General features: G+C 37.5%; 1 protein-coding gene across 4 annotated transcripts in view; it reads right to left on the bottom strand.

Moving 5' to 3' along the window:
• Positions 1 to 5,539: 5,539 nt before the first annotated feature.
• homer3.S (homer scaffold protein 3 S homeolog) overlaps positions 5,540 to 25,281 on the bottom strand; it is a 64,845-nt gene continuing 45,103 nt past the window's right edge. For all 4 annotated transcript variants that reach the window (XM_041580067.1, XM_041580068.1, XM_041580065.1 and 1 more), the window contains 3 exons: positions 23,036 to 23,143; positions 18,772 to 18,852; positions 5,540 to 7,069 (listed from right to left, as the gene is read on the bottom strand). In XM_041580067.1, coding sequence (XP_041436001.1) covers positions 6,881 to 7,069; positions 18,772 to 18,852; positions 23,036 to 23,143 — 378 coding nt within the window. In that variant the 3' untranslated portion in view covers positions 5,540 to 6,880. The remainder of the gene's footprint in view (positions 7,070 to 18,771; positions 18,853 to 23,035; positions 23,144 to 25,281) is intronic.

Here is a 25,281-nt window from a genome sequence, read left to right as displayed (position 1 = left end):
CATTTTATTAAAAATTCCAGAGGTATTGCTCCCCACCAGATGCTGAATAGGTGAATTCTGGGCGTGTGCAGCTTTAAGTCATAAGGGGCAAACACACTACCATTGTGCTGTGAGCTTTGGCCTTGAGTGGCAAAGTATGTGCCAACTTACTTTACCCTACTTTACATTACCCTACATTACTCCTTGTTGGGCCACCAGACTACCCGTGCTACTTGGATTTGTAAGGAAAGCCAGAGGAGAGCTGCTACGTTTATAGGGTGTGTTCTGAAAGTTTATACTTTAATAAATAACAAAGTCCTCCATTTTTTGGAGAGAATTAAGGGGTGGCAATTTTAAATTATTATTGTGTATGTGTATATCTATATATATAGTAATGATATGAGATTTACGGCAGGTCCGCAAGGGATATTTTCAGATTTGTACAATGCAGGACAAGACCGCAAAATACAACCCAATTTACAATTTGAACATTTTATTACTATAATTAGTTTGTTTTTTTAATGTTCTCTCTTTGTCTAAGTGACAGCTATACCTTGTCGGAAGTTGCCAGGTGGCTAAAATGTACAAATGGGGCCCAGGTCCCAGTCCTAAGTGTATTTTTGCTGTTACTATTAATGGAGCATAGTTACTATTCCCTAGGAATTCTTTTTCCAGCTGGGAAGATCTCTGCTCTTCTGATTTCAGTGAGTCTTCTTGTTTTGTTGGAGACTATGAGAGAGGCTGTATCTATTTTTATAAAGTTTTTTTTTATAAAGTTTTTTTTTTATATAGTTTTCTACCATGTGTGCAGCTGTCTGATTTGGGTGAAGGTGAGGACTGATCCAGGCCCAAGCATTTTATGAAGTCTGTTCCATCTGTTAAGGAGAACAAAACCCCAGTCTGCAATACTGCCAGGTGAAACCCAGGTGTAATATGGTGGAGGTTCCTTTGTTTCTGTAAAGTTATTAGAGAGTTATATGGGTCTATCTGAATCAAATAGCCATCTTTTACAATAGCGTTATGAAGTTAATTATCAAAAGTAAGTGTGCAGCTCTGTAATCTTTGTTGGGGTTGGCCGCAGGGGGTTGATGTTGGTGTATAATCAGGAGATCTTTTCATTACTCTTTATATAGCTTATGGAAGATTGTGCATAATGTTCATCTTGAGTAATTCCATCTCATCTATTTGTGCGGCTTATTGTGCCACTTCCTTGCTGCTTTCCAATGGGGCTATCTGAGGGAGAGCTGCCAGCAGCTTGTCTTTTGTTGAGATGTTTGCAGATGAAGACCTCCAACTTCTTGTATTTTTTTTTTTAAAGTTAAGTTTTAAACAAAACACAACCCAACAACTTCTTGTATTTTTGATGCATGCAGCAACCATAACAAAGCATCTTGCAGTGCTTATGGAAGAATCAGGTATGTTCTAATTTTATTCTTTCACCCCTTTTACTGGACTAGGTGTATGCTCAGAGCAAAGCTTTAACGGGGTGGTTCACCTTAAAGTAACGTTTTAGTATGATATAAGACTGTTATAGAATTCTAAGCAACTTTTCAATTGGGGTTCATATTTATTTTTGTAATTATTTGCCTTCCTCTTTTGACAGTCACCCCATCTAAAAAAAACCCCAAAACAAATGCTCTGTAAAGCTGCAGATTTTTATTGCTACAGTTTGTTACTCCTCTTTCTATCTGGGTCACCACCTTCTATTCACATTCCAGTCTCTTATTCAAATCAATGCATGGTTGCTATGATAATTTGAACCCTAAAATCCCGGCTGCTGAAATAGCAAACAGGAGAGTTGCTGAATAAACAGCTAAATAAATAAAACAAACTGAAAACCAGCTGCAAATAGTCACTCTTGATATAATATTAAGGGGGTTATTTATTAACGTCCGAATGCTAAAAACTCTAAAAATTCCAGGTTTTTTTTTTACTATAAAATCAGATTTTTTTAGTGGAAAAAAAACTTGAACTATTCAAGATTTATAATACCACGAGGATAGAAAAACTCTGAATCCGAAAATCCACTATCTCAGACCAGCCGATGTTGTAATGGGAGTCAATGGGAGAGGTTACTATCCTATTTGGAAGTTTGTGTGGTCTGCGCTGGAATTAGCTTGAAAAGTCAACTATTTCGGGCAAAAATCTGATGACTTTTCAGGGAAAAAGCCAGAAAAAATGTAGCCATTCGGGGAAAAAAATTGTACGATTCGGGTTTTCGCTAGATTTTATCGAGTTTTAAATTGTGCCTTTTTTTAATAATAAATAAGGTCAAATTGTGAATTCTAGTTTGGTCAGACTTTATTTTAAAAAAAATCAGATAAATTAGAATTTTGATAACCCCCTAAAAGTTGACTCTCAGGTGAACAACCCCTTTAAATACACATAGCAATGTTGGTAGGGTTACCACCTTTTACTTGCAGTGGAACCTAACAGTGACATGACGGGGAGACGACTTTAATGGAGTGTGACAATGACATTGAGACTACGATGTAAGGATTTGCCCATTTTGGGCTTCTATGGGAAGAGTATCATTTGGGGTTCAGAACAAATCAAAACAGGCAGTTCTGAACCAGACAGCCCATGCAGAAACAAGGACTGTCCAGTTCAAAACCAGGCAGGTGGATCAGGGCAGTGTATAAGCACACTCCTTTCAATTACTGAAATTGTGTCAGTATCACTAAAACAGGCTCTATCAGTCATGCTGGGCTTAGAACAATGTGATCTGAATATAGACTGGAATACAAATGTGTACTGTACTCCACAAAATACCTGCAATTAACCATTCTCTGAGACCAGCCTGACAGATCCAGTTCTCTTTGTAATGCAGCCTTGAGCATTTCTGAATGTTGAGCTACAGCAGGGATTGCTGGTGCCGGTCAATCATTCACAGGCCATTGGCTAATGGCTCATATTGTTACTGACATTTTTTAAAGAGACAACAACAATGAAGCTGCATTTTTCAGGGGACCAGAAAATAATGGTGTAAAATCCAGGAAAATTTTAAATCAGGGAAATGTATTATGTATAATATATACAGTACGTGGGACCACAAAACATCAATGTAAAATGAGGGAAAACTTAAAATCGGGGGATGTAAAATTGAGGTTCCACTGTACTTAGTGCAGCCAAAATATTAATTGGCCTGAGCTGTTTCTGAAGGTAGAGTTATCCGGAGCGAAACACTGTAAAATATAGCTAAGCATAATTTATCATATGCATAAACTCTTTATTGTACTTTACTGAATCTACGGAAACATTTAGTTAATGAATGTTTTATGACGTAGAGTTCATAGCTTATCAAGATTCAGGTATTGTAGAAATGTTTCTTAAAAACACACCAAACTATGCTCCATAATGCAGTCTTTATAAAGGCATTTAAAATTGTTGTAAATGTAAATACAGGTATGCGATCTGTTATCTGGAAACCTGTTATCCAGAAAAATCTGATTTGTGAGGCTATCTCCCATAGATTTCACTTTAATCAAATAATCCACATTTTTAATGATTTCCTTTTTCTCTGTACTAATAAAACAGTGACTTGAACAGGTATGAGATCCATTATCTGGAAACCCGTTATCCAGAAATCTCTGAATTGCGGAAAGGACGCCTCCTATAGACTCCATTATAATTAAATAATCCAAAGATCTCCTTTTACTCTGTAAAAGTAAAACAGTACTGTATTCTTGATCCAGACTAAGTAATAATTAATTCGCACTGAACACAAAACCAGCCTATTGTGTTTATTTAATGTTTCCAATGATGTTCTAGTAGACCAAATTACGGAAAGATCCGTTATCTGGAAAACCCCAGGTCCAGAACATTCTGAATAAGGGGTCCCATACCTCTATTGCATATATACTTGTTGCTCACAAATGTCAATTTTGATCTTGATGATAAAATTCTGCCGAAGCTTTTGGTGAGGTGATGAGTATAATGACTGCAATTCATAAACATACAAAGAGTGTATTCAAAGCTGCAAGGCTTTATTCAATTCCACAAAAGAATCTCTCTAAAACAGCACTAAGTGGTATAATATTTTTCCAGGATTGCTTTCTATAAGAATCTAAAAGATAAATTCAGACTGTAGCAAATATTATGTTGTGCTTCTATAAAAAATGGCTCAATTTTTATTAACCTTCTCTCTTGATTTCAACCCAGATTCTGCATGTACCTCTAGCTAAGTTGATTTTTACTCGCACTTAAAAACTGCTCAAAGACCAAAGCAAGTCCTCTGTTAAAGTTCCAACATGATTTGGCAGTTTCACTATTGTTTCCCAGTAAATGATTTTCTTTAGTTTTATTCCTGAGATTCGGAACCAGCCAATACAAGGACCCATGGATTCCTCTGTTATCACTTGCATTATTGAAGCCTTAACAGCCTTTGTCATGTACAGAATAAACTACTCCAACAGAGCTACACCTATATAAAAATGACAGGAAAGTGAATAGTGTCATAGTTTTGCTTTTCTCACTCTTTCTAAATCATTGGAAGAAAGTGACACGTGTAAGTGGTGCATTGCGCTGAGTAGGGTTGCCACCTACTATCCTGTGGAACTCCGAGCAGTGGGGTGGAGCCTCAATGTAATAGGGGCAGGTCCGTGACACCGTGGGGGTTCCAATCTCCACGTCAATCATAGGTTTTCCTATTTTGGAAAAAAACAAGCTGTCCGGATCAAAAGCGGACAGGTGGCAACCCTAGTGTTGAGGTACTAGCTTTATTTGTAACCAGAGCACTATATGCAAAAAGTCTGCATATTCTCCCATTTCTGCATGGATCCTACAAGTACTTCTTTTCTTCCCAGCAAACACCTACAGGCAGGTTAATTGGCTCCATAGTGTGTGTGGGAATATGATCGGGTCCATAGATCAGTGGTTCTTGGACTTTAAGTTTAAAGGGGTGGTTCACCTTTCAGGTAACTTTTGGTATGTTATAGAATGGCCATTTCTAAGCATTTTTTCCAGCTTTCAAATGGGGGTCACTGACCCCCAGCTAAAAAAATGTATTGTTATTACTACTTTTTACTGATCATCTTTCTGTTCAGACCCTCTTCTATTCATATTCCCATCTCTTATTCAAATCAGTTCATGGTTGCCAATGTATTTTGGATCCTAGCAACCAGATTGCTAATATTGCAAACTGGAGAGCTGCTGAATAAAAAGCTAAATAACTCAAAAAACACAAATAAAAAAAATAAAAAAATGAAAAACAAAACTAATTGCAAACAGTCTCAGAATATCAATCTCTACATCATACTAAAAGTTAATTTAAAGGTGAACAGTCCCTTTAAGCTCCCCTTGAGGGTCAGGCCACCATGAGGTGAGAGATAAAGGAACATATGAGTGTATCAATCATTTAACAACAGTTCCCAGAATATTTTTGACAGCTAATAAGCATTCAAATTTAAGCTTAACTGACCATGAAGCTGGCCTGTCATGCGTATCTATGAGAGTGAATAGACATTGTCCTAAATGTTTACCCTATTTTTTTTAAAATCAAAGTAGGTAGTTGCCTAGAAAGGTACCTGACTGGGCCACTTTTAAAAGTTTTTTCAGGTAATAACAAGAGGGCATGTTTTAACTACACAGGAAAATTATACTGCAAATAAGATTCTATGACCTCACTGTCAACAAATATAATACACTGGTAAGGTTCTTCCTTGACAAAGGGACCCACATAACCTTTAAAGCTTACAGTTGTTCTTCAGTTTACTAATCCTTTCCACTGGCGTCTCGGTTTTATTTTATGTTGGTGCAGGCTTTTGAGTCAAAGCAACTAACCATGTAATCATGGTCTTAGAGATTCTCACTGCCTCTTCTTACTAAAATATAGGATCAAAAGGCTAATGTCCTTGAGATTGTTTATTTACCAGAATGGGAGTGAGTTGACAGATCAGCTGACAGCGTGTGTGTGTGTGTGTGTGTGTGTGTGTGTGTGTGTACACACACACACATACATATATATATATATATATATATATATACACATACATACAAACATACATACATTCGTCAGTGTGCTTAAAGACAGGATGATGGCAGCAATAATTAGCTGATCAGATAAGCAGCCAGTGTTCAAATTGTTCTGCATATGTATTAGTATTATAACAATTCAAACCAAAAATATAAGGGGTCGTGGGTATTTCATAATGTACCCACAAACAATGTTTGGGTTAAAAAGTAACTTTTCTATTAGAAGTGAGAGCTAAATATGACAAATTTTTTGCTTCTTTATCAACTGGTTGGCATCTTGTATTTAACAAGCAGCCATAGTTTGATTAATACTGTGGGGGACTGTGTCCCTTGATATGATATACAGTTCCACTGCTGTTCAGATTATACATGTAGAAAAGTACCATTTTATAACTAACAGATTTACATTGGACTAACATCATAACTTTTTGTTCCTATACTTAAAATGACAGTACGGCTGCCATCTATTAAGGCAGTTACACAGCTGCATGATGTGAATGGGTAATATAACATATAAAGCGGTTTAATAAAACAGAAAGAGACAATGGGCTTATCTCTGCATCACAGTGGGTAAGGAGTAAGCAGCCGTTACCTACTTCCAGCTACCTGTCCCACATATTTCTTTTGGTTTATTCCAATGGCTTGTGCTCCTGGCTGAAAAATGCAGCATTGAGATGTAATGTTCACAACAAAGGGTGGTACAGCTGTTGACCTCTGAAGTGGAAGAGAACAGGATTTGCTATGAAAAGAGCAAACTGAGCTAGAAAAATACCATTGATCGACATAGAACCTGTGAATACAATGAACTGAAAAAATACTGCTAAACGTCCTCATTAGTCTATGTCAGCTCCCAGATCACCAGCCTGAATTCTTCCAAGAGCATAAGAGCAGTATAAATTATTTCCAAGTGTAACTGGATTGTTCCCTTTCAGTTGCTTTCTAGAAGTTTAACAAGTCCAATACGCAACTCATTCAGTTGACATATCTTCACATCAAGATCTTCTCCAGCTTTGCTAATCTCTTCTCGAACTCTATCTCTTTCTGACTGGGAGTCCCTGAGGCTCTGCTCTGACCTCTCTAGTTCCTTTTCCATGTCTTGGTTTCTCTCTTCAAGCTCCTGTGAAAGAAAAGAAAAAAACCTTTACCAAAAACATATGCACAGTGAAAACAGATCTTACCATTCAGTAACAATTAATTATTTCTCTAATTCAAAATACAGGTATGGGATCCGTTATCTGGAAACCCATTATCCAGAAAGCTCTGAATTACGCAATTAGACTCCATTATAATCAAATAATCCAAATTTTAAAAAACTATTTTCCTTTTTTTCTGTAATAATAAAACAGTAATTTGTACTCGATCCCAACTAAGATATAATTAATCCTTATTGGAAACACCAATAATGGGTTTATTTAATGTTTACATTGAATTTAAATACTTCGAAAAAATTACGGCCATAGACTTGTATAGTGGCGTGCGTCAAAAAAAAAAAAAAGACGTGCGTCAAAACAATTTCGGCGCACGACAATTTTTTTGACGTCCATAGACTTTAATGGATATCTGCGACATTTCGCCGGCGGCGAATTGTCGTCGAAACGAAACAGGTCAAATTCGCCCATCCCTAATAGACATTATGCCCCATATGTAATAAAATGCCCATGTAACCCATAGACACCAATAAGATTGGTTGCTATGAGTTATTGCTCATGGGCAAACTTAATGCCTTTTATTACATAACTCCCTATGTATTAGAATAATACCTTGCAATTTTGAAATTAAGGGGGGTTTTGAAATTTTAAATATTTTCTTGATTTTCTCTGAAGTTTGCACATGGAAAGAGAAGTTTCTCATCTTGTTTTGTTCTCAAGGACAGGTATAGGATTCATTATCCACAAACCTGTTACCCAGAAAGGTCCAAATTATGGGAAGTTCAGCCAAACGAGATGCAGATGCACACCTGTTCCCTCTTTTCACGTTCACGGTGCATGGAACATAGGAGGACGGCACCTCCAAAAAATGGTAATCAAATAGAATGAATCCAGCACACGAAATCTGCTCAAGGGTTATTACCCGTGTTTAATGTCAAGCCAAACAGGTTACAACGTTTCGGGGGCGTACCCCTTCGTCAGGTGATCTGTGCCTCCCACTTCCACCATTAAATAAGTAAAAAAATCTTAATCACCACCCACATGGTAAGAAAATTTACATATCAATCAAGAACAATCAAAAGGGTTCCTTGGAATATAATAAAAGTCGAGTCCATCCAATAATTAAGATATCCATTATTCAAAGTAAAGTCCAAACACCTGAAAAGTTTGAAAACATTTTGTTCACACAATATTCTGTTACAAATAAATCTTTTCTCAAATTAAAGAACATACTCAAAATAAAATTAAACAATATAGGAAAGAATTAATCATACCTTTCCTTTTCTAACGAAAAAATTATCAATTTAGGAGAATCTGTAGAAAGATGGAAACAAATTAGCAACATAATTTCAAACCAATGGTACATTGTTACAAATAACATCTCAGGCTAAACTCCTCATTTAACCCCCTCTGTGTTTGAGTTTGCAGCAACCATATCCAGTACGCCTCACGTTGTGCCAACCTTATCTTTAGATTTTGGTTAGATGTATGTATTTTTTCTAACACCTGCCATCTTAATTGTGATGTCCTATGGCCTGCTTCAAAAAAATGTTGGTATAAAAAAAGTTTCTTGCTTTTTCTTTTTATCACTAATTCCCTTAATGTCATCCTTTTTTAGTGGTTTGAAGTTTCTTATAGCAGCCTTATGTTCATTTAATCTTATTTTAACCTGTCTACTCGTTTGGCCAATATATGCCAAGCCACATGGGCACTTTAAACAATAAATTACTCCCTGAGAGTTACAGGTATGAAAGCCTTTCATGTTATGTTTCGTACCCTTTTGGGGATGTACCACATAATCCCCCTTAATAATGCCAGTACAATGGCCGCAACTAAGGCAGGGAAAAGTACCTATCCTGTCAGTGTATATTTTGTGGACATTTTGCTCCTTCTTTTTAATAATGTCACCAACATTTCTGCCACGTTTATATGAAAACACAGGGGGCAATGTGAACAATTTACCCAATGTAACATCCTAAAAGGTGATGTTACATTGGGTAAATTGTTCACATTGCCCCCTGTGTTTTCATATAAACGTGGCAGAAATGTTGGTGACATTATTAAAAAGAAGGAGCAAAATGTCCACAAAATATACACTGACAGGATAGGTACTTTTCCCTGCCTTAGTTGCGGCCATTGTACTGGCATTATTAAGGGGGATTATGTGGTACATCCCCAAAAGGGTACGAAACATAACATGAAAGGCTTTCATACCTGTAACTCTCAGGGAGTAATTTATTGTTTAAAGTGCCCATGTGGCTTGGCATATATTGGCCAAACGAGTAGACAGGTTAAAATAAGGTTAAATGAACATAAGGCTGCTATAAGAAACTTCAAACCACTAAAAAAGGATGACATTAAGGGAATTAGTGATAAAAAGAAAAAGCAAGAAACTTTTTTATACCAACATTTTTTTGAAGCAGGCCATAGGACATCACAATTAAGATGGCAGGTGTTAGAAAAAATACATACATCTAACCAAAATCGAAAGATAAGATTGGCACAACGTGAGGCGTACTGGATATGGCTGCTGCAAACTCAAACACAGAGGGGGTTAAATGAGGAGTTTAGCCTGAGATGTTATTTGTAACAATGTACCATTTGGTTTGAAATTATGTTGCTAATTTGTTTCCATCTTTCTACAGATTCTCCTAAATTGATAATTTTTTCGTTAGAAAAGGAAAGGTATGATTAATTCTTTCCTATATTGTTTAATTTTATTTTGAGTATGTTCTTTAATTTGAGAAAAGATTTATTTGTAACAGAATATTGTGTGAACAAAATGTTTTCAAACTTTTCAGGTGTTTGGACTTTACTTTGAATAATGGATATCTTAATTATTGGATGGACTCTGGACTTTTATTATAATCCAAGGAACCCTTTTGATTGTTCTTGATTGATATGTAAATTTTCTTTCCATGTGGGTGGTGATTAAGATTTTTTACTTATTTAATGGTGGAAGTGGGAGGCACAGATCACCTGACGAAGGGGTACGCCCCCGAAACGTTGTAACCTGTTTGGCTTGACATTAAACACGGGTAATAACCCTTGAGCAGATTTCGTGTGCTGGATTCATTCTATTTGATTACCAAATTATGGGAAGGTCATCTCCCATAGAGTTCAATCCAAGTGCATGTTCGAACCAAATATTAAAAATAACGTGACTTTCTGTCACAAAAACAAGCAAGTTTAAAAATGTTCTCTTTAACCCTTACTTGCAGTTCTTTTTAACCCTTACACACATGCAGTTTAGGGTTTGGATTTGGTTCAGTGTGCGGACAAATCTTTTATGAAGGTTTCTGGGTTCGGTCAAATACCAAAATTGTGAATTCAGTGCACCCCTAATTTTAATCAAATAATTCTAATTTTTAAGAATGATTTCCTTTTTCTCTGTATTAATAAAACCATACCTTGTACTTGATCCCAACTAAGATATAATTAATCCTTATAGGAGGCAAAACAATGCTATATAGGAGGCAAACCCATACCTATATTTATAATTTGTAACTTGGATTTTCTTTGAACATGAAAACTCCCAAGACATTTTTCAAGAATTGCACAAGGTTACCATACTTATCCATAATTATAAAACAACTCAAGAATTCTCAAAAAACTTTTAGAATTTTCAAATACTGATGTGCCCTTTGTTTGGAATGGATCTGAGCTCTGAATTGGTTTAATTTAAAAAAAAAAAAAAGAGATGGATAAGATTATACATATCTAAGTCGGTGGAAGAAACAAATTATTCATCAAGATCAACCCAAAAGTTTCTTCTCAAGATTTACATTTGTGTGTCCTTAGGAATTCCTATTTCTTATACATTCCTATTTATTGTTGTGTGTACAGTATGTCTACAATATTTAGATATGTTCGAGCTTTAGGAATGGAGTCTTGGATGGATGTAAACTGACTATATTGTTTTGAAAGGACGTGGTCAGGACCAGCAGTGCCAAGAAAAGCAAAGGCCAGACAGATACTTTTTCAATTGTAATTGCAAAATCACAGAATATAAAGTAATATATTCTTGAAAGGTGATTAGAATTACATTTGCTTTAATTGCACAAAATTATATTTCGAGGCCTTTGACCCATTTCAATATGAGGCTATTCATAGTCACCTTAAGGTGGCCATAGACATAACAATTACGATCTTTCTTGGAAAAGATCTTTCCAAGAAAGATTGTTTGTTTCAAAACAAACGTGTAGAGCTGAATATCTGATGATTCAGCACCAATAATGGCCGATGTTCAGGTGCCTTCAAAGGCACCAATTCAAAATTTTCCGAGCCCATCGGTATCCAAGTCTTCTGCCGATATCGGTCAATTCACCTCCTGCCATACACACAGCAAATAATAAAAATAAATTTGTACAATATTATCGGTGCGTCTATGGCCACCTTTAGAGTTCCAAAACCTGTATAAAAGCTCAGCCTACGCACATGTGCCTTTATATGTTTTTGGAACTCCCTTGTGACTTTGGCTATCCTTATAGTCTAGAGTGGGGGTACATTGTTCCTTAGCTAATCTGCAGATGGGTGCCTGGTAATTGCAAAACTATGTGTCACACTGTAGCATGTATTGTTTATCAATATAGTAAATAGAACAGCATTTTAAAATGTCTAGGCTAAGATAATAGCAGTGTGATTAAAGTACATTTCGCATTAGCACGGTTTCTTTTTGCTGTATAAATGTAAGACATTTCAAGCTGGAACAAGCAACATGCAGAGTGTATTGGAACGCTGTAGGAATGCTTTTATCCCCAAAGTAATGGAAAGCTCGATGACCTAGAATTTACTTTTATACACATATATATCTACAGAATCTCCTGCTATGTAAAATAAGTAAGTAAAACCAGGAAAAATAAGGAGTGGAAGGGATACTTTACTGAGCAGATTACTTTCTCTATAATATCCAGCATATTGTGGCATTCACTGAAGCAAATGCCTACATTCACAAATTATTCACATATGGATGGCTTTTTTCATATATATGTGTATATCTAAGTATTTATCTGTGAGTTCCTCAACCCAACATTTATCTTTGTCGGCAGTCAACACACTCATGCTGTAAATCACAAGGGCTTAATTTACTAGGACTGGGTAAAGTTGCACCTGGGTAGTAACACAGAACAATGAACAATGATCAGTTTTTGCCTTAAAGGAGAAGGAAAGGTTAAAACTAAGTAAGCCTTATCAGAAAGGTTCATCTAAATATACCAGTAAACCCCCAAAGTAGTGCTGCTCTGAGTCCCCTGTCAAAAGAAACACAGCATTTCTTTCCTTCTATTGTGTACACATGGGCTTCTGTATCAGACTTCCTGCCTTCAGCTTAAACCTCATTGCCCTGGGTGTGAGCATGCTCAGTTTGCTCCTCTTCCCCCTCCCCTTCTCTACTGTAATCTGAGCCCAGAGCAGGGAGAGACTCAGGCAGGAAGTGATGTCACACCATGTTAATACTGCAGCTCCTATCATAAACAAACAGAGAGTTTCTAAAGCTTTTTACTCAGGTATGGTAAAACATTCTACAGAATAAATATAGCATTCTAGCTTGCACTATTGCAGCTAATCTATTGGCAATAAAATGCCTCTGTAGCTTTCCTTCTCCTTTAAATCTTCGGCATAAGGCAAGATGATGACCTCTTAAAGTATTCTGATGTATTGAAACTGATCCATGATCCCTGTTATGCGATAAATAGGCCCAACATCATAGTATGAGAAACATCCCCATATCATGATGCTTGTGCCACCATGCTTCACAGTGTACTGTGGCTTGAATTCAGTCTTTGAGGGTTGTCTGACAAACTGTCTGTGGCCCCTAAAAGAACAATTTTGCTTTCATCAGTCCACAAAATGCTGCACCATTTCTCTTTAGGAATGTCAGTGTGTTCTTTGGCTAATTACAACCTATTCAGCGCGTCTTTTTTTCAACAATGGGACTTTGCGAGGGCTTCTTGCCAATAGCTTGTCTTCACATAGGCGTCTTCTAATTGTAACAGTACTCACAGGTAACTTTAGACCTTCTTCCTGGAGCGGATCATTGGATGAGTATTTGCCATTTTCGCTATTCTTCTATACATTCAAATGGTAGTTTTACGTTTTCTTACACGTCTTTCAGGTTTTGGTTGCCATTTTAAAGCATTTCAGTTCATTTTAGCTGAGCAGCCTATAATTTTATGCACTTCTTTATAGGTGTACCCTCTCCGATTAACTTTTTAATCAAAGTACACTGTTCTTCTGAACAATTTCTGGAACAACCCATTTGGAACAAACTGTTATTATTTTGAACACTGCTATTATTTGGAACAAGCCTCAATTAATGATTCAATTACACAGAATCAGCAGCATTCATGTCCTGACTGCGGGTCTGTTGGTTCTCTATTACTCTACTACAAGTAAATTATTTGCCATGTAGAAATATAATTTCTACCAAAAACTGACTGACTGGCTAAAAGATAGACTACAAAGAGTTGTTGTAAATAGAACATTTTCTAATTGGACCAGTGTTAGTGGAGTACCGCAGGGCTCTGTACTAGGTCCCTTGCTTTTCAACTTATTTATTAATGACCTGGAGGTGGACATTGAAAGTACTGTTTCTATTTTTGCAGATGATACTAAATTGTGCAGAACTTGTCTAAGATGCAGGATGCTGCCACTTTGCAGATTGATTTGTCTAAGATGGGAAACTGGGCAGCAATCTGGAAAGTCCAAATACGATTTTTTTTTTCCTCAGCACACCACTTACTTTTTTCAGGGTATATCCACTCCCAAACTGCCTCCAAGTCAGCCAAATTCCATATCATGAATAACAGGATATGAAGCACACTATCCTCAGGCTTTGCCTTTAAAACATTTTAGGTTAATCCACCTGAGGAAGGGGTTTTCCCCCAAAAGCTTGTGTGTGAAATTCCGCTGAAATAAAATATTTTAAAGGCAAAGCCTGAGGATGGTGTGCTTCATATCCTGTTATTCAAGATAAGCAATCTGGAAAGGCCACCCCTTCAGACTAGAAGAAAAGAACTTTCACCTGAAACAACGTAGGTGGTTCTTCACAGTGAGGTTGTGGAATGCACTGCCGGGTGATGTTGTGATGTCTGATTCAGTTAATGCCTTTAAGAGTGGCTTGGATGATTTCTTGCTTCAATTGAAGTAGACTCTCGCACACCCGTGACGTAGCTATAAAGATTAGCTCGGTGCTCAATGGATGGAGGATACGGTAGCCTCCCGGTAACTGGTACAAGAAAAGAACACACTGGCACACGAGGCTTGTATCTGCAGGGCGAACCCTTGCAAAAGTTTTTAGTGCGGTGGTGCAACGTTTCAGGGCTTGACAAAGGGGCGGAGCCCTGAAACGTTGCACCACCGCAGTAAAAACTTTTGCAAGGGTTCGCCCTGCAGATACAAGCCTCGTGTGCCAGTGTGTTCTTTTCTTGGATGATTTCTTGGACAGACATAATATCAAAGGCTATTGTGATACTAAACTCTATAGTTAAATTATATATACCCATATCTATACTATGTGAAAGTATGGAGCGGTGTGTGTATGGATGCTGGGTTTTCATTTGGAGAGGTTGAGACTTTTTTCAACCTGATTCAACTATGTAACTATCATGGTAGTCATGTAGGACTGCTATTATTCTGAACACAACTGTAAATATGCAAATTTTAAAAAATGTTTAAACTGGCTTTTATTTAGCTTAAAGGAAAATATTGGCTAATATTCTCTGGCAATACGTTGTGTTAGCTCTGGTTCACAAGCTGTAGTATGCCTTTATGTGCCACAGAGTGCCAGTTTCATGCAAAGGAAAATTCTTCCCCAGTGACAAGTTATGAAAACAAACTCCATTTCAACTGTACAGTTCGATTTGATGCTAAACACTTTAATGTGAATATTCTGACTTCAATAGACAGTTGAGACTAATATGCATAGAGGTCAGAGCGCCTATCCATGCTAATGAACTGCATGCTTATTTATTATTTGTGGGCGACTGTGACAAAACAGGTTTTCTGCATACGCTTGTAAAGGCGTGATTAGTGAAGGATCAAGGTCACAAATAATCAACTGTTAATAACTCAAAGATTTATGGCTATGATATATGAAATGATGTTTGTGAACCGTGAAATATAAGCAGGTTAGAATGTGCAATCAGTATTCCTATGCTATTATCAGCTAGAGTAACAAAGCTGTATGGCAAGTGTCTTTGCATAAATTAAAGAAGTGAAAAAAAATAGTTTAATACTTTAAAGGGGTTGTAACCCAGCCATAACTCCATCCCACAGGGTCCCCTAGTTTTCTATAGAAGTATCTGAAAACCTTAATCACAGAAAGAAATTTCACCAATGAGAATTCTACTGATCAAAAACTTAATTACAAATGTAAAATAATTGACTAATAAGAAAGATTGATACAGGTCAGTTGGGATTCTCATTGGGGGATTTTTTGCTTTTTAATCAACTGCTGTTGAGATTTGGGGGAAAAAAATGTGCAATATTACTTTAAGAATATAACCCTGATGATGCTGGACTACAGCTCATAGCATGCCTCAACCATTATATGTTACATTATTCTGGGATTTGTAGTCCAGCAAAAACTGAGTAAAGTTTGGTTGAGCAGTGCATCAAAGCACAGTTTACTACCCTTTTAGTAATGCAAGTAACCGTTTGTCTTATGACCTCGTGCCTTGAATCCTGTAACATAATATTTACAAAATAAATTCTGTCAGAAAAGCCTATGTGCTGCCCCACAGTAGTAGAACACACAACTTTTGTACTTAAAGGAAAAAATTCTTTAGTATACATTGAAAAGAAAACACCAAGACAAATTAAACTTTAAAACTGCAAATCCTTTATTAAGAAATAACAATCCATCCTGTGGCGCTCTATTTCTCCTCCCTGGTTATTTCCCATATTCTACTGACAGCTTGTGAAGCTGCGCATCAGGGAGCGCTATATTGTACAGATCACCCCGGCCTTTAAGAGCACTGGAATCTGGTCTCAGGGAGTTGGAGTCGCACATACAAACTTTGTCTGCTAAAAGCGGATAAGTGGAGAATCGCTCCTGGCTGGGAGCTCACACTGAGCTGCAAGAGTCACGTTGGCACTGGCAGCTGAAGCCCATGGGGATCTTTCTGCACTCTATGCACCTCGGTTTTCTATGACCCTACGATGCTGCAGTAGGTGGTCGGAAGGTACTGAGCCCCAGGGTCCGACTATTCCGTTCCAAGCGCCACACAGAGTAGTATGGCCAGTGTGCCTACACACAGGCGGAAGAACGAGTAGCATAGTTGAAGAAGCTGGAGCCTGAGAGCCGGGACGGAATCAGCATCTCTCGCCCTGCTCTCTGCCAAGGACAACGCTTCGGCTCCCCCTCTCCTTTATTCCCTTGAAGAAGTACAACAGGCTGCCTGTGTGCACCAAGACGTCTATAGGCACAACTGCCAACTGACTTATACCCATGGGCTTCAGCTGTCAGTGCCAACGCGACTCTTGCAGCTCAGTGTGAGCTCCCAGCCAGGAGCGATTCTCCACTTATCCGCTTTTAGCAGACAAAGTTTGTATGTGCGACTCCAACTCCCTGAGACCAGATTCCAGTGCTCTTAAAGGCCGGGGTGATCTGTACAATATAGCGCTCCCTGATGCGCAGCTTCACAAGCTGTCAGTAGAATATGGGAAATAACCGGGAGCAATTCTCCACTTATCCGCTTTTAGCAGCCAAAGTTTGTATGTGCGACTCCAACTCTCTGAGGCCAGATTCCAGTGCTCTTGAAGGCTGGGGTGATCTGTACAATATAACGCTCCCTGATGCGCAGCTTAACCTCGCTTCACAAGCTGTTAGTAGAATATGGGAGATAGCCAGGGAGGAGAAATAGAGCGCCGCAGGATGGATCGTTATTTCTTAATAAAGGCTTTGCGATTTTAAAGTTTAAGTTGTCTTGGTATTTTTTATTCTATGTATATTAACGATTTTTTTTTTTTTTTGAAAAATTTGATGTTACTGGTCCTTTTAGCTCCTCTGGCAGAATACAGACAAAAATTGTAAAGGGAAAAGGGCCCCGTTTGAGTTGTGCAGTTGTGATATGTGTAGATTTATTGGCAATATTTCTAGGCTAGTACAAAATGTAAAGATCAATTAAGATACCATCTGGAATGAAAAACAGAAGTATAGAAAGGTGGGTGTTCTTAGCAATTATGACTTTCAACACATGTTTAGCAGTGGCATCTTTTTGACTTTGTTATATTTTTGTCTTCATTCTGAAAAAATATATCAGGAAGTACAAAACTCACTGTACAGCAAACTCAGGTAAAAGGAAAAATATCTGCTTGCTCAGCTAAGATCATTAGGTAAAATGACAAAAAAGTCTTTTTATACAGAGCCAAGAAGAAAAGTAAAAAAAAAGACAAGGGTTCTACAGACAAATCATTGAATAGAGATATGAATCCCCCCTTATTATTTGGAGAATGAGTAGGAAAAGCCAACTATTCAGTTAGTTCACCTTCTCGTGAGCGAGAGTAGAGGAAGACAAATAAGGGCTCATTTAGGTAGCCCAGGCAGGGTTGCCACCGGCCTAGCCGTTTAAAACACCTGCCAAGGCCGGTATTACAAATTTACCGGCAATGTAGCTGACGGTAATTTTGTAATACCCGTAAAAAAAAAGGCCCTTGGCCTGCCCCCAATCCAATCAAAACTTACGATTTTCACTGCCTTCTGCCGATTGTGCAGTGGCTCCACCCCCTTTGATGTCACGACCCGCCCATTTTGTTCCCGCCCCCACCACTGGCCGGTGAAAATTCTGTAAAGCAGGGCAGGGTGCAGAGTGGAAAACAAACAGTCCACTCCACCAGCTTTATGTACTTTGCACCCTGCCTGGTTCCTAGTGCCAATCGGGGTGGATCTTTACCACCTAGAATGGAGCACAAAGACCTGTTCTCCCTGATTAATGCAGTTCTTTCTGCATTTGAAAGTGCGGACTTCATGAGGGGTAGTATATGAGCTTTCTTATACACCCTATAGGCAAAAGGTGCAACAGAACCCTTTATTTACTACACACCTGCATATGCCCCTTAGTGCTTAGTACAACAATATCATTTACTGGGAAAATATTAAGTATTTCTGTGGAGAGAAACTAACATACCAAATTTAATCACAGATCATTATACACAGTAATTACACCCACCCTAGCCATGGGCTTCCCTATATCTTGAAGTCCCTTACAGTACACATTTAAAGCTGTGCTGTATGAGACACAAACTGCCACAATATATATATTGACATGCTTACACACTATCCTGTATTCAGTTCCAAGGTTGCACTATTGTCTGCTATAGCTGAAAACTGAAATGATTTTACAGGTATGCGCAAAAGAAAGGAATGCCAGGATATTCCTGTACAGAGAGACCTGGGTGAAAGCTCAGCCAACCTCATGCAGTTTGTGAGGTAATTCCCCCTCCCAGCTCACAGGAATAACAGGGAGCCAAGTCTTTATACTTCAACAAAACATCGGAACAAATATTTCCATGGAAACCCTGAGCACGCTGACAATGAGCATCAAGAGAAATGTGCAGAATGCAGGCAGCCATACATTAATACATATTAAAAACAAGTAGTAAACTAGGTATAGAGCCACGGCTCAGGGTAAAACTTCTACCTTCCAGTGGAGTTCTGAACATTCTGTCATACCTGCAGCCTCTGAAGCAGTTTGTCTCTCTCACTCTCCAGTTCCATTAGATCAGGCCTCTGTTCCTTCAATAAAAGAATTTCCTAAAGTACAAGACAGGAAAAAAAATAAGAGTATTTCAATATGAACCGTTAAGCAAGAGTCAAATTGCGAAGGGACTATAGCACAACACACACTGGGGCATGTTTACTCACAAAGTGCAATGCTAATATTGATCTAGAAACAGCATGTTGTTCCCTAGAGCCATGTTTTTGCCATGCTACTTTTGTATAGCACTGCAATATAAATAAATCAAGTAACAATTGCAGAAAAAGGAGAACCAACACAAGGTTAGTGCTAACAAAACAGCCCTAAAATAGGGGAATTTCATGGATGCTACTAGTGTCCATAGGAATCTTGGAGCAAGGAGGCAGATTGCAAGGCTACAAGCAGCACACACTTTTTTTGTACTTGTGAAGTACCCCCTCCCCCATAAAATATAAAGGTGCGCCATATATGGATATTTAAAATTTGCCAGGGAGCATGGTAGTATTATAATGCAAGGCATAGAAATCCTAGCTGACTTTTAATATCCTTGGTTTAAAGTGCCATAAAGCTATGGGTTCCGTTTTCCAGAAAGCTCAAAATTACGGAAAGGGCTGTCAAACAATTCAAATTTTTAAAAATGATTTTCTTTATCCCTGTAATAATAAAACAGTACCTTGTACTTGATCCAAAGTAAGTTATAATTATAAATATGTCCATTGGGGGCTGATCTAAGAACACAGGAGCTAAACTGCATAAGTGCTGTTGTCAGTATGTTTTAAAACATCTGGTTGGTTTTAAATCCACTTGGACTGGTTTATAGTGACTAATAAAAATCCAAAGCACATCTGGCTGCTGCTATTTGGGTTAGCCGTTATATTGGTTACTGCAAAAGTAGTTGCTTCATACTAGTGGTAGCTGCATTAAAGGGCAGATTTAAAATTTGAGGGGGAAACAAGATTGTGGGGAAAAAAACACTACCACATTTTTTTTATTCTCGAGAACAAGCACATAAATGAAAACTGTTTAATAAAACTGAAAAATTAAATAAAGTTGCTCAAAATCTTGAAATCCTAAGGGCCTTTGTACATGCAGGTGTGAAAATAGCATATACTGTAAATAGGGTGGTTTCAAAAAATGGATCCCTTTTCTGCTATGTTTGTGTGGTTGGGGTTCACAAAAAGAATCCTATTCTAAGCAGTGCATGAAAAGATTACATTTTAAAATAAACTCTACAGAGGATGTGCTGCTTTAGCAAACAATAAATAACTGTTCCTTTTAAACTTATAAAAAATAAAATACATATTTATTTAGATATGTGAAGCGCTGTGGCCAGCAGGATACTAGGGCAGTTTTAATTAATAATGTTTTGTAGCTCTGTGAGAAGACCTCCCTTCTCCCAAGAGGTCTTAATAAACATATATATATATATATATATATATATATATATATATATATATATATATATATATATATATATATATATATGCAAATAAATTATTTATCAGGGCTTTCCAAAGCATGAATAATGCTCAGTGCACTGGGAGGGACAAGGGATTTAAAGGCAATATAATACCTATATATCAAAACAGGTTGTGTTCAATTTATTTCCTTTTACAATTAAAATTCTTATACAATTCTTATTGTAGGGACAGAATACTCTTTCCATTGCAACAGTAGGTTGCAATGGAATCCCTGCCTCTGGCCAGAAAGTGAAGTAAATATATGGCTTTCTGGTGTGTGGGACAGCCTATAGTGTTTGCTGGCAGAAAAAGCGTTAAGGTTGAATCAGATAATTAAAAGGAAAATATACTCCCTTTTTAACATGAGTGATATTACTGACATATCTGTGGGCTAATATGCATGCTATTCTATTTCTGTAGTAATTATACTGGCACACCTGGGGTTATACTGGAATTATACTGGAATGCCTGTCTTTCATATGCTTGCTATGCATTTTCTGTATTAAGTATATTGGCCAGTGGTATGTCTGGTGTTTAAATGCATGTCATCAATTTTCTATAAGTAAACCACTGTCTGGGTTTAATATGCTTGTTATCGTTTATGTTTGGTAAAATGGGTGTGGTATTTAGAGGTGTTGTCACAAAGTGGCATGGCCACCTTTTGTCCCTCTTTCTATTTTTACATGTTGGGAGATATGCGCGCCCCTCCTCTGGAATTCTCTCCCACTGTCTGTACAACTTTCTCCCAACCTTTCTACTTTCAAAAGATTTCTTAAAACACACTTATTTAGAGAAGCCTACCTTCACTCTGTTTAGCTACCAAATACAATACCAAACGCTACATCTCTCATCTGCTTATGTTTGATCTTGGCCACTTTCGCACCCTGTGTCTCATTCCCTTCCCCCTTAGATTGTAAGATCTTTTGCACAAGGCCTTCCTCACCTTTTGTACCGGTACTAGGTGTTATGTATGTAACTCTGAATGTTATATGTATGTAATGCATGTGATTTCTTTGTATAAACACATTCACTTTACAGCGCTGCACAATCTGTTGGTGCTCTAAAAATAAATGTTAATAATAATAATAATTATTATTCCATGGTGCAGCATTGCTTGCATAAATGTGCATAAATTTACCTGCAACCTCATCACAAACTTCATCATACAAAGTATGCAGAACAGCATCTAGACAGGCCAACAGTCTAACTGTTAAACATCGGGTGGCTCTGTTATGTTTTGGGGTTGTGTAGCAGTCAGTGGCAGAGGAAATATTGCATATGTTGACGGGTTCATTAATGTGCAAATTTGTTGTTTTTTTTAACACACTGATCCTACTTTTCACGTACAAAAATCAAACGTTACCCTGGAGAGTGGTTCCCCACTCTCCTTAGGCTCACAGTGTAATGCAGTCCTATTCTCAGTTTGTGAAGTGAAGGATTCTCTGGATGGATTCCAAATCTGTGCTACATAAAATAACTATACCGATATTTAGTATGTAGTATATACAGTGATTGCCAAATTGTGGGCCTGACCCAACCCAAGCAGTTTAATGGACGATCTTGACTGAAGGCTATTAAGGGTTAGATCAGGCATGTCCAAAGTGCGGCCCGGGGGCCAATTGCGGCCCGTTTTCAAATTTACACCGGCCCTCAATCTCCATAATGAAATTAATAATAATGAGGCCCCCCAGCACAGTGCAATCAGGAATCCCATAGCAGTAATATTAAGGCACATTAGTTAAATGATCTGCCACTTAGTCTATACTGCTGCCTGTGTGCTGAAGGTGTTAGCAATAGACACGTACTGGCATTTAGAGACGCTCTGTTTTCACATACTTCTTTAGGGCTGAAGGTGTCAATAGACATACTGACGTGCCAGTAAACTATGGCTATAAAGTATGGCATCACTACGTTCCAGTACGTGTCTATTGCTAACACCTTCAGCACACAGGCAGCAGTATAGACCAAGTGGCAGATCATTTCACTAATGTGCCCAAATATTACTGCTACGATTACTCGATTCCTGTAATTTAATGTTAATGGTTCAAAGAATGTCAGGCTGAATGGTCAGCCCCCACACATTTTCACCTCACCAAATCTGGCCCTGGTTGCAAAAAGTTTGGGCACCCCTGGGTTAGATGCTTATTTTCTGTCTTTTTAGAGACTGCAAAAACTATCTTTCCATATGCCCCAATGTAAAGAGCAAATACACTAAACCCTTACACTCTGAAGACCTCTGATATACCTCTTATTATAAGCAATGCACTTTGTTTAATGAGCTAGGTATTCGGTTTTTTTTCCGGGATTTCTTTGGATATTTTGGACTAAGAATTACATCAATAAAATATTCAACCTATATTTCTTGTACATGTGTTTTCATGTAATTTTTAAATGGACATCCAGTAATAGCAAATGCTGTCAACAAAGGTGTGCTTAATAAAGAGTTTCTACATTTTTAAACATTGTCTGCAGCATCATACAGGTATGTGATCGGTTATCCAGAAAGCTCTGAATTACGGAAATTTTTCTATAATTTAAATGATTTCCTTTTTCTTAGTAATAATAAACCAGTACATTGTACTTGATATAAACTAAGATATGATGAATTCTTACTGGAAGCAAAACCAGCCTATTGGGTTTATTTAATGTTTACATGATTTTCAAGTAGAATTATCTTCTGAAGATCCAAATTACAGAAAAGCCCATGATCAGGAAAACCCCAGGTCCCAAGCATTCTGGATAATAGGTCCCATACCTGTATTATATTACATGTTCTTACCTCCTCCTTAGCTTTGAGAAGGACCTCCAAGTCTTTCAGTCTTGAGGCCAGTTCATCCCCAGGTTCTTCATTAGTCTCTTTCAGTGTCTGAGATTCAAGCTCTGCTACCTTAGTAACATAGGCATAGCAAAGATATGATTTGCAACAGAGGAAAGCAAGAAACCAAATACATTATCAGTTAATGCATGAGAACAAATACTATTTGACAGTGTCCCACCGCATGTAAAAACATAAGAACACCATACAACAACAGGTAAAAGAAATGTAAAAAAAAAAAATCACACTTTTTGATTTGTGACCAGACCAGGTCACTTGGGGGCTGATTTATAAACTTGTACCTCAATATGGAATAAGCAAATCTAAGAGAGATCTTGCATTTGCTTTGTTTTTTCCCACAAGTTAAAAAAAATATCTACTATCGTAGGTTTTAGGTTTTTAGTTGTTTACTGTATGAATAAATCTGGTTGTGGATTTTAAAAAAGCAATAGCCGAAGAAAACAACTATCAATGCACAAAATTGTGAGCATGATTAATATCTCTCTTGTGTTTGTTTTGCCCAAAACCTAGCTATGATCTTACATAAACCAGACTCTTAAAGTGGACCTGTCACCTAGACACAAAAATCTGTATAATAAAAGTCCTTTTCAAATTAAACATGAAATCCAGTTTCTATTTTTTAATAAAACATTCATAGCTGTTGTAAGCTCATTTAAAAATCTCAGCTGTCAATTAAATATTGCCTATCCATCCTCTATGCCTTAGGCATAGAGGTGGGGCAGACAATTACTTTCACTTTCCATTCAGCACTTCCTAGATGTCACTGCTCTCCTCACATTCCCGTTCTCTTCACAGTTTAATTGTGTAGCCAGGGCATGGCTGAGATGATGCAAGGCTTGCCTTAATAACAGTGTCCACAAAAGGGCTCCTGCTTGCTTGCTATAGTTATGAATTCCCAAACGGAAGGAAACCAGATTCAAATAATTTATATTGTGTAATTAAAGTTAATTTTGCTTGACTAATGTTATAAAATAGAATTTTGAAAAAAAATTGTGTGACGGGTCCCCTTTAAGAGTATAATATTTATCAAAAATCAAATTCAGAATCCTGCAGGATTTTTAGTTATTTGATCTTTGCTAAAATTGCTGGTATTGCGGTAGCCAGCATTTTGAAGAAATAATTGCCTGAGCCGCAAGTGTACCGATGGTGCAGGCAATTCTCATAGAAATTAATTCAGCTCTTTGTCATCTAACAAACAAGCTGCTAACTGGACAACAAAACACAAAAAAAAACTGTGCAGTGATTACTCTGTAGATGCTGCATGAGATACACGCAGCTGCCTGATGGGAGGCACCCATCATTCCATTCAACACTGAGATAGCATACTTCATGATTATTCCAAAAATGCTTAGGACAGAAAATAAAATTCATAAAGACAAGGCACACATTGTGAGACAAAAAAGTTCCAAACTGCCAACTTACTGTGAATAAGTGGGGAGTTTCGCTGTTCTGCCAGACCAGTAAGCATATATTTATATGAGAACGTATTAAGACGTTTCTCAATGCACAGAGATTAATATGCTTTGACTTCAAAATGCCACCAGTACATGGAGGAAAATTAAACTGGCAGGAACAGTCTGAAGTGTTCCACTGAAGAAATATAAATATAAAGGTTCACTACTCTACCTTCCTGCAGTCTTATTTTCCTTTTCCTCCATGAACCATTCTAAAATAGGCACGTTTTGTTTATTTCTGCAATCACTTGGATCAGAGTGTGTCCATTTGGAAATGCTTGATCTCTGTAATCAGCAGCACCCTCCCTTGTATAAACCTTTTTATATTCAACTGCCCCTTGGCTTGTACAGAGGCGGACAAAACAACAAGTGGGTTAAATGACAAAGTAACAATTGGGATAAAGGAGTAGTTACAGCACAACGGTATGTTTTGCTTTCAGGTACAGATTCAGAAGAAAGAAAGCCCATATAATAGATATAACAGATGGATTGTAATAAGTGATTGCAGTGGGAGGTTCACAACTACAACAAAAACCTACAAAAAGCACAGTTGTGCAGAATAGTAAAAAGCATGACCCCTGAACTAATGCTACATCTATAACAAATATATTTTGGGGTTTTAGTTCTTAATCATTTATTTCAATAGTTATTTCAACCCAGCCTTTTCAGCACTTAAACATTGGAATCACTCAAAGCCTCTAATATAAAACATATTACAGCACGAACTGCAGCACA

This window comes from Xenopus laevis, chromosome 1S (genome assembly GCF_017654675.1).
Source record: "Xenopus laevis strain J_2021 chromosome 1S, Xenopus_laevis_v10.1, whole genome shotgun sequence".
In the NCBI taxonomy this organism is placed as follows: domain Eukaryota; kingdom Metazoa; phylum Chordata; class Amphibia; order Anura; family Pipidae; genus Xenopus; species Xenopus laevis.
The sequence above is the reverse complement of the archived record's forward strand: the minus strand, read 5'-3'. Positions and strand labels throughout refer to the sequence as shown.